Source organism: Dermacentor silvarum, chromosome 9 (assembly GCF_013339745.2).
Source record: "Dermacentor silvarum isolate Dsil-2018 chromosome 9, BIME_Dsil_1.4, whole genome shotgun sequence".
Classification (NCBI taxonomy): domain Eukaryota; kingdom Metazoa; phylum Arthropoda; class Arachnida; order Ixodida; family Ixodidae; genus Dermacentor; species Dermacentor silvarum.
In genome coordinates this window covers 49,392,845-49,407,044 of record NC_051162.1, presented here as the reverse complement: position 1 = coordinate 49,407,044, position 14,200 = coordinate 49,392,845, and the positions used below count along the sequence as shown (strand labels likewise).

Genomic DNA, 14,200 nt, shown 5'->3' with positions numbered 1-14,200 from the left:
CAAAATTAATCTGGAGTCCCCCTCTACGGCGTGCCTCATAGTCGTATCGTGGTTTTGGCACGTTAAACAACATAATTTAATTTTGCCGTCATGTGGTTGATGCTGGTCGTAATGGCAGCATGGCGGCGTGCGAGCAGACGAACGTCGAAAAGGATGGCAAATCATTATGAAACACGGCCCCACGATGGTTTGTCTTCATGTCCAAATATGTAGTGCAAACTCAAAATTCGGCGAAAACAAGTCTGAGCCTTTGTTTACCAAAAAGAATTGAATTCCTGAAAAGGCAAAGGCATGCGTTCTACTGTTAAACTGTTTTCGAGCTGTTTGTGCTCTCTTAGCAAATGGGACAATGGTGCATTAACGCAACAATCTTAAAATTTAGCCCTTCGCTGCTCGTAACTGATGTCACAACTAGTACGTGAGCTACTAGAGCTGCACTGGGAAGTCATCTTGGATTAGGAGGTACACTTCGCTGAAGTTGTTATATCCCAAACCAATGTTTATTATCTTGCAGAGGGGCATCGCTAATAGGTCCATTGTCATTTAATTGTTAACATTTGACATATACATTTTAATCAAAATTACACGTGCATCTACAAAGCCGCATATTGCGTTTATGTGGCGTAGGGCTCCAAGTTTTGAAGGGCTTACAGTGAACCAGCAATGACCTCGCTCGTGACAAACCGTTGCTTCCAGAAATGTGTTAAGTATTTCCTTTGTAAGGAGGGACTATTTTCAGATAGATGCTCGCAGATTCTCGCCGACCTCGCAAAATCTCGACAAGATTAGCCCGTCGCAGACCATCAGATAAGGAATCAACCTTTTGCGCCACTGATAGGTCACTGTATCGAGCCATCGATATGTCGACTCTAAGGCAGACATTGGTGCATGCCAATACACGCGACCTATTCAGCGCTCTTAGCACGGGCGCGGAAGTATAGGCACCTAGCACCGGCCAGAGGGCGCTGCGACACTTCCATTTAACACGAGAAAACAAGCCAAGAGAAGAGGCAGCTTTGCTTCATAGCTAGTGTGAGTGTAATCTCGCAGAGCTTTTGCCGAGCGGCATATGCGCATCGCGTCCCTCCCATTTTGTTGAGTTGAAGCGCGCTACTGAGTCACAGAAGCGCATGTAAGGGACGCGCAAGACACGTGGACAAGCGCTTCTCCACGCGTCGTGGGCGTCCTTTCCGTGGGCTCTTGTTGCTCAGTAGCGCGTTTCAACATGTGCAGACACGTACACTGTTCAAGGGAAACATTCGAGTGCAGAGCATGTCCAGATTTTTTTCCTCTCTCTCTCTCGCAAGAGTTCAATCGCCTTGATTTGCAGCAGATAACTTGTGGTTGGTGGCTCCGACTCCTTTCGAAACGCCCAGCTGTGCAGTACACTGACATTGCTTGCGCAGCAACTTGCAGCTAGGGCTCTAGCAAAGTGAGAGCCGCCCATTTGAGTGTTGTCTTTAACTGCGGACTGCACTACAAACAACTAGATCCAACCTTGGCCCTCCCGTTTTGCTTCCACCGCTCTGTGTTCTGGCGCTGCTGTCACTATAAAATAATTTTTTTATAGCTTCAGCGAAGAGTTGCGCTGTGCATGGCTTGGATATATAGTTCAGATGGCTAGCATGGTGAATGACAGCCGATGATAGAGACGCGTCCCGAAGTGTAGAGAACTGTCGGGTGGCGTTTAATTCAGCGCTGTATTCCGTGTTAATGACAGACTGTGATGGAAGAGGATCCAAACACGGGCCAAGGAGGAAGAAGCATCTGCCATCTTCTCCGCCAGAGGAGCAGCCAAGGCTTGCTCATGGAAGTCGTGCAGTTGTCGCGTTGACTACTTTCCTTGACACTGCATTTCTGAACCGCAACATACCGTTGAATATGATTTAAGAAAAGAGCGGAAAACCAGAAAACGGCGTATTCGATGTAATTAGCATACTATACATGCTTACACATATGTTTGGGTGTAGCCAACTATTTGGCAAGCGCATACATCGGGCATATAAACCTGGAAGTGTTTTAGTGTGGCCTAAATACTACATACAATTTCTTTTGTTACGTTCTTCGGCTACCCGCCGCGGTGGCTCACTGGCTGTGACGTTGTGCTGCTGAGCACAATTGGTCGTGAGTTCGCTACCCGGTCGCATTCCAATATGTGATGAATGTGAACACGGTGGTGTACCGTGCTACGGGTGTGCGTTAAAGAGCACAGGTTGTGAAAATTGACCCTCACTCCTCCACTATACAGCGTCCCTCATAACTGACTGTGAAGTTTTGGGGCGTTAAACGGCATCATTAAGCCCCTTGTGTATCTTATGCAGTGCTAAAAGCTATGGCGGATTTATTGACCAATCCAAGATCACGAAATTGCCAAGGGTCGCAGTTCCATCTATCGACCCTCACACTTGGTCTGACTCAGACTTGCTTTCTCGAGCTCAAAATGTGCGATAAATATTATTATCATTCTTTTGTCGAAGTCAGTGTATGTACTGTCGTCGTCCGCGCTCGACCGGCACCCTGGGAGGTGTCTCCGTGCTGGAAGACGTATTAGCAATGTCTTTCTGAAATGTATTGGCTGCACCCTTTAACACCTCTTTAAGAGTAGAGTTTCTAATTGCTTGTAACACTTCAGCGCGAAGACACCGAGTTGTAGATTTTTACGGAGACGTACCGGATGACCTTAGAAAGGAATTGAGAGCAAAACAATAACTTCAGTTGCATAATTCCTTCGTACGTTTGTTGCACTACGTTTTCTTTCAATGCGCGATCTTGGTACACTTCTTGTGGAGTTGGACCTTGCCACAGTCTCGTGACACATGTGACTAACACTGATGTGAAAGTCGCGTTCCCAAGGCGTACGGGGTGCACTCACTGCACGCTTACATGCCATCTTTCTATCTCACGATTTTATCTTCTTAGCACGTCTGCGTTTTGCCGCGGTGAATGCAAGCGGTAGGAAAAGACACCAATGAACGCGCGTTCGTGCCTGTGAGTCAGCTTTCTCGCTATACAGGAGCCCCCGTTACAGTGAATAAACCGGGATTAGCATTGTATCATTATCTTTTTCTTACCTACGAGTTGAATCAAGATCGGGATCGCTTCAATATTGAGCGATTTATCATGTCGCCAATTATCCAAGCCTGTATACAAGCGTGTATGAATGAGCTGCGTGCATTGACGAGGATCGGAAGCGTCCAGACCGGAATCAATATAGTATAGGGATTGCAGCCAAGGTTGAAGGTTGCTCGCAAAACTCTTGCCACAAGACGTGAACCGTCGGTATTGCGGATGTAGCTTGGATTGCAGCTTTGCGCCTGCTTGGGTGTGGTGTGCGTTTCTTAAGTGCAAAGACACCAACGATTCTATACTTCGTGTTTTTTTTTTTCGGTTGAAAGCGTAAGAACGCCCTCAAAACTGGCGCCTTGGGTTCGCTATATCCGGTATTACGCTATAACGGGGTCCTGTACTGTATAGGGCGCGCATGATCCTCAAGATCCCGCACCAGAGAGCGACGAAAGCCCCGTGATGGTATATATATTGCAGCTGGAACAACAGACCCGTTGAAAAATACGTCTACGAGGTGGCGGCAGCATCGGCTCGGGCGCGAGGAGGAGCCGCCAACGCGGCGGTGTTCGAGTCCGCGCCTTCCTGGCAGAGCCTGGCCAGCTTCCGGTATGCGAGTGGTCCTAGCTTGCGCGCCGTGGCATACAGCTTGTCGGCGGCCCACGAGGCCGGGATGCAGGGGCAGTTTGCGGGTCCCGGCCAGTCGAGACCGAGCTTATGCAGCAGCTGTCGGAAGTCGGCGTTCTTGAGCGCGCTCGACTGCACCTCGCTGAAGGCGATGATGGGCACACTCTGGCCCAGCAGCGTGTAGTGCAGGGCCACGGGCTCGGCGTCGTCCAAGGGTCGGTTTTCTGCGATGTTTCGACAGAAAGACATTAATTGACTTGGCAGCGGCCGCCCGACCCACGAGGAAACCAACATGGCTATTATTATTTTTTAAATGCGAAATGAAGCCACATTTAACCCTGCAGTGCCCAAGAATTTCACATCAAGAAAAAATTAGAACTTGTTCACCTTTGTTTCTGGCCACGGAGAGTTCATTTGTACGAATACAATGAAATTTTATTTGAGCTTACTCAAAAGCTTACTTTTGTATAGTAATTAATTAGTTATTGATTTGCTGAACTATACCCAACTTGGGGGAGGGGAACTTGCTCCAGCGTATGAAAAACGTTCCTAACTTCTATGGGCTGTGCCTTTAGTTTCCTATCCCTAATTTAAAATGTCGAGGTATCAAAACCGCTTAGCATATGATACGTTAGACATGGTTAAGTACGCATGGCAAGGAGGGGTGCAGCATAGGCGCGGAGAAAAACAGAAGGCAAGGGGGGTGGGGCTATGGTTTTGTGGCAAGAACGCCTTCGGAAGTACGCGGATCTCGCACTTCGCAATGTACGACGGTATATTTCCTGTAGGTATGGCAACGAGAACAATTAGTTTCCTACGGATATGCACAGAACAGTGCCGTAAGAAGGCTATTTGTTAGTCGTGTGAGCAGGTGCTCTCCCTAAGAACGGAATGCAAATGCTTCTGAGTACTTTTCTGGTCGGAATCACAGCGGGAAGAGTAGCGTAAGCTATTACTTTCACGAAACCGCAAAAATCACTTGTGTCTTCTGTTCACACCTCTTCTATCTTCTAGTCGCTCGAGTAAGGTAAAGCGCTCTATGAAAAAAAAAAGCGAAAAAAAAAAAACCGGAAAGAAAATGCAGATGCAAAGCACATGTTGGAAGTTACGTGAAGCGGTAATTTAAACGCTGTACAACCAGTGTGTCGGAACGGAACGAACACAAAAAGGAAAAAGAACGATATTTTTTACCGGAACGAAAACGTAACCGAAACGTTATTTATTATTTTGTTCCGGAGGGAAACCGAAATATTTTTTTATCGGTTTTCGGTTCAAGGGGAAAGTCGGTAAGCTGCAACAACCGACGTCAGGCAAGTGCAGCGATCTCGTGCAGCGATAGTGTGAGCGATAGCCGGTCGAGCGCTCCACTAATCTAAGCCTGCCGCTCGGTAAACTAGCAGATCGGCATCGTAGCAAAACCCAGGGCTTGCGTGCTGAAGAGCTCATCTTTTCGTCTTCTACGGGTTATTAGATCTTCTTGGAGGTTGCGATAATCTTAGATCTGGCAGGTGGTTGCGGGAGTTGGGGGACGTTGAGGCGGACTTGGGAGAAACTGGAGGGTTTATTTACATTATTTACAGTGAAAATATACAAAGTAAGGAACAGTCATACAGTGATCGACGGCCGGCAGCAAATCGGACGCTGCGGCCCGTGGCAAGAAGAGGAACCTTCTTCTCCTTGATTTGTCGCTCTTTTAACCCCTTCGGTCTCTCGGAGTCTCTCGGAATTCCTCGAATTCTGTTGAGGTTCTTCGGGGTCTCGTCATTTTCAGCCAATCGTCGAGCCAGCTCAGGTGTCGTCATTTTCCTCCCCTGGTATTGGCCCGTGCAAGTGACGTCATATTCGGCCAATGGGGACGCTCTGAGGGCTCCATTGTCCGATGGTTGATTTGCCTGCGGCGTTGCCTCCTCGCCTGGAAGCGCTCAGCTGCCGGAGACCGGATGTTTTCGGAACGATCCTCCAGAGCTGCAAAACCGCTTTGCTCTCGACCAAGGCCTCCTACCTGGAACCGTGCCCGTCTCCCGTTGCACTTTTGGGAAGAGTCAAGCAGGATGAGAGGCAATAGCTTGATGTGAGGCGCATGAGGGGGAGGGTGTCGCCAACCTGTCTAACGGGTCCGGTAGCGTGGTTGATGCGCCTCGGCGCACCATAATTGGCATGCGGCCTTTTGAGATGGTGGGGAAACTTAAGTGATTCCGGGAAAGGGTCCGTATCTAACAGGGTACAACGCTTTGTTACCGAAGCTTTTTTTTGTTCGTTTATGTTCGTTAAGTTCGTTTTATCGGAAGAGCGGTCTCGCATTTCGGCGAGTACACTCGATGACGGGCTGCTTCTGGCATCATGCTCAGTGCCTGAACTCAAGGCACTGATCTTGATCTCAGAATTCATAATAGCGCGAAGCAAGGGCGGCCTCACCAGGCGCAAGCCATCGTCGTCAGCCGCATCACATTCGTGCTACCGTATCAAACGAGTCGCAAACTCGCGACTTGACTTGGTGCGCTACATCGCTCGCAAGCTCGGAAGCTGTGTGAAAATATCGGAAGCTGTGAAAAAAAAGAGAAAAATTTGTTGAAGCACTTGTGTGCCGTAAAAACATGTTAGCGGGCCTTTTGCAAGGGAAACAATGGTTTTAGCTTAAAAAATAAAACTGCTACCATGACTGCACTTCCAAAAACACTAAATGACGGACTACAAGAAAAAAACTATGGTTGTCACGTAGGCTTCCGCCGCGAATCCGAATTCAAAGCTTTCATTACCCATTTTGTATGTGCATTGCTTCGAAAGCTTTACTCGTTGTTTCACTTCTGGTAACTTACGATAGCTTGTTTAGCAGACACAGAACAGTAGCAAGACTTTAACAATAGGTTGTAGTGAAATATTTGGTTATATAGGTACTAGTATTTTGAAATACCGAATATTTTCTTTTCGAATACAAATACAAATATTTAGCATGCAATATTCGGTTCTTATTTGGAACTTCGAATATTCGCCCACCCCGAGCACGCACCTAGCTTGGAGGAGCGGCAAAGAACGGGCACACACTCAGTGGCACACACTGAATGGCTAAACAAAAAACGAAATAAGGTAAATCAAAGAAACCTTTAAATAAAATCAACTATTCCATTAACAAGTTGGCGTGCTTTAAAAGTACCTATATATGAACCGACAGTATTTGTTCAGGTTTTATGTAGGAAATAATTTTTTGTTACGCATAACAGAGATGTGCTCGCTCGCACTAGAGAACTTGAGTTTGGCCTAGTTGGTGTTTACTGCATGACATGTTGACCGCTAATCAAGCACAAAGACAGAGAAACACGAAACGTCGAACATGAAACACGTGTCGTCGTTTCGTGTTTCTCTGTCTTTGTCCTTGATTATAGCGGTCAACATGTCACTTGCACTAGTTTGTCGGTCAGCGTACAAGGGTTATACAAGCTCGTTCTCTGGTAATTTCGTTCGGTGCACATATTGTCACGAAGTTAGCAATTGGCAAAACGGTGTTCTTTTAATCAAGGCTGACACTCGGAGAGCGCGCGTTCCTATACGCACTTCGTCGTACTCGTTCCAGCGGCAGGCGGTCGCAGGTGCCAGCCTGCCTCACGTCATTTCTCCCCTCTCAAAAGTCCCGGTCGGCTGGTTAATATAAAGTGCGTAAGGTAGCCGGACAGCTCTAATGGCAAATGTGGTCACATAAAGCGAAGGATAACCACAACACTGCATAGGACGGCGAAGGGTTTGAAAGGTGCACTTCACTCGCAGGTGTAGTACGGCTTCGTCCGTACTACGTGTACAACTTCAGGGCGGCGACGTCGTCGGCTCAAGCGAGGATCAACACTTTGGGGCACGATCTCGTAATTCACATCGCTAAGCCGGCGCACAACCTCGTATGGCCCGAAGTATCGTCGCAATAATTTCTTCGAGAGCCCACGGTGACGGACAGGTGTCCACACCCACACGTGGTCGCCAGGGTTGTACTGGACATTCCGCGACTCTGGTTGTAACGACGGGCGTCGGTGTTGCCTCTTCGGCGCCTCGCAGGCTTGCTTGGTCGCCCAGAGTTGGTCGTCGAGGTTGGAGCTACGCAGGGCAGCGTGCCATCTCGACGAGAGGGTCGTGGGGTTAGTGTTGGGGTATTGTTGTGTACAGTCCCAAAGCATGTGTGGAAGTGTGGCTGGCTGTGTCTTGCAGATATGGCACGTGGGATTGGGGTAAATGTCTGGGTAGATCTTGTTGTAACGGTGTAACGAGGGGTAAGTGTTGGTTTGTCCACTGCGTGTAAACGTTTCAGTTTAGCGGCAAGTTTTCTGCTCATAACAGAGGTGTCCGTGCCAGTGTCGACTAAAGCTGTGACTTCGTCGTCTATGCTTACTAGCATATCGATGTTACGACGTGCCTTGGATCACCTGAGTACGTTTGAACGTCGGTCTGTTGTCGTCGCTTGCGTCGTAATGGAGGATATTCGGTACACTCGGCGACAGCGGCCTCATCTCCGGAGGTCGCTGAACTCAGTTTCTCGGTTTACAGGGCTGGGCGAACGGCGCCTAGGGGCGTCTCGATGGAAGGCAGGATTCGGCTACCGGTATCGTGACGGAGCCGGTGAAATTGGGACGACTCGCGAGGTAGCTCTCGATCTCCAGGGGACGCTCACCAGGTCGTGGACGCGGCGCATTCGGGGAGAACCCACGGAGACCGATGCGTCGGTAGGGACACGTCCTGTATATATGGCTGGCTTCGCCGCAATGAAAACAAAGCGGACTGTGGTCAGGAGCGCGCCAGACATCACTCTTTCTTGGCCTGGACTCGTTGATGAACGGCGTATTACGACGCCTGAACCCGACTTCTGTCTGTTCTGCGGTGCGCACGACGTTTGAGGTGTTATACAGCGATGGACGTCTTACGGATTCCTTATAAGTCATACTTGCTCCTGCTGCTGTGGTGCCCCGAAGCGTTCAGGAACTTGGATGGCTTGCCTGATCTCGTCTCGCACCATCTCTGCCACAGAAAGTCGCGCGATCGGGGGTTCGATCGCCTGCATTTTTGGAGCTTTTCTCTTATGACCGCTTTTATTAATTCTCTCAGATCGCTGACGTCGCTTCCCAGTATCACGTTAGGGATGCCACTCGAAATTGCAGTCACGTTTCGATTGTAATGCCTGGCGCGCTGTTGTAGTGCCCTTTCCATTGCAGTGGCTTCAGCGAGAAAGTCCGCAAGCGTAGTCGGTGGGTTTCGGATAAGGCTGGTAAAGATTTCCTGCTTTACGCCTGGCATTAGGTGTCGGACTTTTTTTGTCTTCGGGCATTGAAGCGCCTGCACGCCTGAAGAGCCGAGCCATATCTTCAATATACGCGGTGACGCTCTCATTAGGAGCTTGAATTCTTGCCTGCATCGCCAACTCCTCTCTCTCCTTTTTGTCGGCGCTGGTGTGGGCGGCAACTAACTGCCGACGAAATTCGTCCCATGATGTCAGTGTCGCCTCGTGGTTCTCGAACCACGTCGTTGCGGAATCCCCGAGAGCGAAGTACACATTACGCAGCTTGCGCTCTTGGGACCAACCGTTGAATTCGGCTACCCTTTAGAAGTGGTCAAGCCAGTCTTCGACGTCTTTAACAGCACCTCCGTGGAACACATTGGGTGTTTGCGGCTGATGCAAAAGGATCTGCGTCGGCGCGGCAAGCGCAGCAGTAGACGGTTGGTGCAGCGTCCTGGTAGGATCAGGTAGCAGACCGTGCTGTGGCTGGAGCCCTTGAAGATCACGGCTGGTACGGACGTGTACAGGGGTGAGCTCTGTCGGACTACTCACTGGTGATGAGTCAAGAGTACGCTGCGTCTCGGGCGATCGTATCATTTACCCAGCACCTCCACCAGAAAATGTCACGAAGTTAGCAATCGAGGCCTTGGCAAAACGGTGTTCTTTTAATCAAGGCTGACACTCGGAGAGCACGCGTTCCAATACACACTTCGTCGTACTCGTTCCAGCGGCCGGCGGCCGCAGTTGCCAGCCTTTCTCGCGTCAATATAACCTTCGTATGTATCAACAAATATATCCGCCGAGATGATGAACGACCGAGCAGCTAGCAACCACGCCAAACCCGGAAGGGAAGGCAAGAAAAACTTTGCTTTAAAAGTTCTCACTGGTGAACGTTCTCGCGCGTTCTTCCGTGTCCCAATATATAAGGCATAGTCTGGAATTAATAACTCATAATTGCTGATGAAAACAACGTCCACTTTGCGCTTGCGTCCAATTCTTTTAAGGTTGTACGGAGTTGCGAAAGTACAGTACATTCACACAATTGTAGTTTTATATCCTTAGGAACCGCGCCATATTCAACCTGCAGTAATCGCGATGAAGTGGTCGCAACATGATGTAACAAGAACAAAAAATGAAGTAATGATGCCTTATACTCTATCTGGACTTTGGCCATCTTCGAAATTCGATATCCAAAAGTCGCAGTTTTGCCCGAAAGGCGAAGTATTGATTGCGATAGCAAATTAGTAGACAGCTATACGAAGTAAGGATAGTCATTTTATCGGCCGTATAAAGTTGTAAATATTCGCTTACTAACTAAATAAACAAGCACGGTGTCACGTGCGCACAGGTAAACATGAACACATCTCGTTCAATGACCGCGGAAACTGTTTAAGACGATTGAGAAAGCGCGCCAGCAGCAGCGGGCAAATTGACCTTCGCGCTGTCTCGCGTCTCGCTTCAACGCGAACTAAACGTCGACAGCACAGCGCATACGAAGCTACCGGCACTCGGCGCATGCTCTTTTGCACTTTACCCATCGCAGATTGCTTTGAAGATGACGCCTCCGCGGGCGCACACTTCGGCCACAGAGCAGATCGCTGTCAAGATACGGTGCCCGCGCGGAAGCTCCGTCAGCAGCAGCCGCAAGAGCAAAACGCACCCCCCCTCACCCTCTCCGTCGCCTCCTCCCCGTGCTAGAGTGACCTAGAATATTCTAGGTCACTCTACCCGTGCCCCGCGAGCGGACGAAGAGCGCGCGCTTCCGGCCACATTCCTCGCTCGCGTGCGCGAGATGAAGCTGCGGTTGCCGGCTCACCCTCGCACGCTTTCCCTCGCACACACAGCGTACGGCGCTCGGTGACGGTTTTATCGCCGGTGGACTTTATGCGGAACCTCACGGCGACGACGACGGTGACGGCAAAAATGCCCGTGGAGTGTCCATGTAATTGCTATCGCAATAAAAGAGACTCTGACAGACTTGGAGTGCGTTTTATCAACGCTTGAGCACCAACACTGCGACTGACGCTAGCAGTGTGTTATTTTACTTCTACTTCTGCTTCTTCTTCTTCTTCTTCTTCTTCTTATTATTATTATTATTGTAACTAGTAGCAGTAGTAGTAGTATTTTTCTTTTGCATTTTCACACTTCCAGTGCGAACGAGGGCAAGGGGCTTCATATAACAGTGCCTATCTCCATACCCGCCGCGCCTAGCTGTTGACCTTATAGCCTGCAGATGCGTAGGGGCCGCGACGATTAGTTAGAAGAAGGTGACGGTTAGAAGGTGACGATAAGAAGTGCATCGAAACTCGGCAAGCTTTGCTTTCAGTTACGTAACGGATCGCCTCGCCCAACCGTGCGGTAGATTGCTCCCAACCATGACAGTTCAGCGTGCCAGCTCACGCGTATACATTCCAAAGACCACTGAAAACGTTTTTGTAGCAGGCGTCAGGGCCACGTAGTGACGTCGGCGAGTGGCGAGCTGGAGGGTTAAGTTAGCCCCCAGAGAAAGCGCAGGTGGTAAAATCAAAATGTTCAAGCCTGTTTGGAGCCCCACGGAACAGTGCTTGTAATAAGTTCCAGTGATGAAGTACTTACTTAGCTTGACGTAGCATACTTCTAAGAACTTCTTCTGAATCCACTGGAGCTGTGGTTCGAATCCCATGCCTTTAAGTTTGAGTACCAAGTCTGTGATCTCTGACCGCTCCTCGCTCTCGATGTTTTGAGATTCCGGCTGTTCCTTAGGCTTCGAAGAATTTTCTAGAAACTGGAAAATAATAAAAACGAATTAAAATTGTATAATAGGTTAACGTTACTTAAACGATCAAACCGGATGCATTCGATTCCTTTCTCACCTGTTTTTCTTTTTCTTCCAACTTTTCACATTGAGAATTCGAGATAACGCGCTTGTACTTCAGCTGGTCCAGTATCTGGAAGAAGGACGCAAACAAACGTCCAGGAATAAATAATTTTCTCTGACATTCACCAACATTAAACCACACATTTGCTGTTGTAAGTTTTTCTTTAGGAATGACTTCATTAATTGACAGGTCACTTTTTGTGTGAACACTCGGCACAATTATCTACTTTTTATGCGTACATTTCATATTGTTATCTACAATTAACCGCGATATTTTAAACCACACCAATTTTACGCAATACCTAGCTCGTTTGCAACAAGACTGATGCCAGTGGGGACTTTATGTCTCGCTATCATTAATCTTCAAAAGTATGAGCGGACGTTTGCTCATAGTTTGACATTGCTTTTGGTTCAGGTGTGTTCAAATGGAACTTGCCACGAGTGGCGACGGGTTGTGCGAAGCGCTCCACTCGCTGCTTATGAACAATACCCGCCTTGTCTATACATGTATAAGACCTGTACGACAGCACTGTCTTCTTGCCACCCAACAGCGGCTGCATTTTTTTGTCGACTCAATTTGTATTGGTTTGTATCAACCAAGGAGATGCTAACCTTAGATATCTTATCAAACTGGCCTGACAACCGTCTCCAGATAAGATCTAGGTGCGAACAAGGCCAATTTCTTTCTCCCTGGTGTACTGCCTATCACAAAAGTGCTTTCCGCAGGCCCGCATAGCTATGGCAGGCCAGACTGCATATCTCTCCGCGGAAACAAATAAGTGTGCTCACATAAAAACGATTTGAAGGAAGGAAAATGCGAACAAGCTTTTCGTCCTGTTTGCACTGTGCACTGATTTGTTTGCACTGTCTCCTCTTTCTCGTGGCATGTGGCTGGGCCGCAACATCTACCTTTCTCCTTCTTCATCATTACGCCGCTATTGAGTACCATACCAACTGGCGCAGCTCGCGGTGTTTTTGCAGCGTACCTCTCGGCGGGTGCGACGCACGTCGTTCCGGCGCAGGTGCTCGACGATCTGGCCGACGGGGTCGCTATCGTACTCGAACTGGAGGAAGCACCAGTAGAGCGCGTTGTCGTCGCCCTCGTCGCTACAGTCGCTGCTGTCGCTGCTGTCGTCGTCGTAGAAAGGCGGCACTACCAGCGGCTGGGTGCTGGATGCCGAACCGCTGCGCTGCATGCCCGGGATGCTCTCCGAGTACAGCTCCGGGTTGCGTCCGGCGAGCTTTAGGTACCGGTTCATCACGTAGCCCACCAAGTCTTCGTACAGCTGCAACACGTACACGCGTGCGAGCGTCGTAATTGCATTGCGGAAAACTTCGTTATGTTAGCAAGGCTATACACCCTTTCTTTCTATTTTTAAAAAAATTACAGCTTCGTTGATTATTATCCTCTGGCCGGAAACACTCTACATTACCTGCTTGCAGTCTGAGATAGACGCAGATTTCAAGCAAACCTATTGTTGAGAACGAAGGCCAACTCAATTTATCGCAGTTCAGATTTTTTTTTTTTTTTTTTTTTTTTTTTTTTGCTTTGCAACCTTTCAACCCCGACGATCTTCTATCGGTTGTACTTGCTGGTTCTGGAACATTAATCAGCATTGAAAAATCTTTTATGGGGCTTTAGCGTTGGAAATATGACAAGAACCTGAGCCAAGGTACTGGGTACCGGAGCTCGGTTGAGACAATCCAGAGATCACACCAACCGGCGTATTTGTTACTGGGCTTATGGTCTCGCTGTAAGAGTGCAAAGCTTTGCCGTACAAATTTGTGAGGACAGCTGACTCACGGACGTATGCACGTTTTGAAAACGTCCAAAATATCAAAGACGTTAATGTTATGAGCTAATCACTTCAGCCAAACCTTCACTATCGATTAACCGCTCCCTTTTTTCTTTGCATACACGGTTCGCGCATGAACCGCTGCGGCAAAAGTATAGACAAGGGTAGCCATGGGGGCTTGTTGGTGATTCATGAGGAAACCATGAGGAAACCATGAGGTAACCATGAGGAAAGCGCTGTGCGTTGTCTTTTTACTTGTACCTTCATGTGTACATGTTACGTTTCGCGCTGCATCAAAAGGTTTCCTCAAAAGTATCGAATGCGAAATATTTATATATCGGTAATTGCTTTGTTTTCAAATAAGGGTGTTTTGTCTACGCCTTCGTATAATAATACACCAAGCCAAGCTAGAACGCATAACTGCGCAAAAAAAAAACAAACAAACAAACAAACAAAAAACATAATGTTGAACAACATATACTTCATGCTCCGTGAAATGCGACAGACTGCCTACGTGCTGCAAACTTTTCCCTGCTTCATCGCTGACCGGTGTGTGTCGAGACAGTATTATATTTTTCCGTGTTATTTATTTCTGATCAGACTGCGGAT

General features: G+C 48.4%; 1 protein-coding gene across 1 annotated transcript in view; it reads right to left on the bottom strand.

The window, feature by feature from the left end:
• Positions 1–3,380: 3,380 nt before the first annotated feature.
• The window catches only part of LOC119463577 (protein timeless-like), a 43,779-nt gene continuing 32,959 nt past the window's right edge, over positions 3,381–14,200 (bottom strand). Inside the window, 4 exon segments of the mRNA XM_049655277.1 lie at positions 3,381–3,914; positions 11,534–11,702; positions 11,791–11,865; positions 12,782–13,081. Coding sequence (XP_049511234.1) covers positions 3,574–3,914; positions 11,534–11,702; positions 11,791–11,865; positions 12,782–13,081 — 885 coding nt within the window. The 3' untranslated portion in view covers positions 3,381–3,573.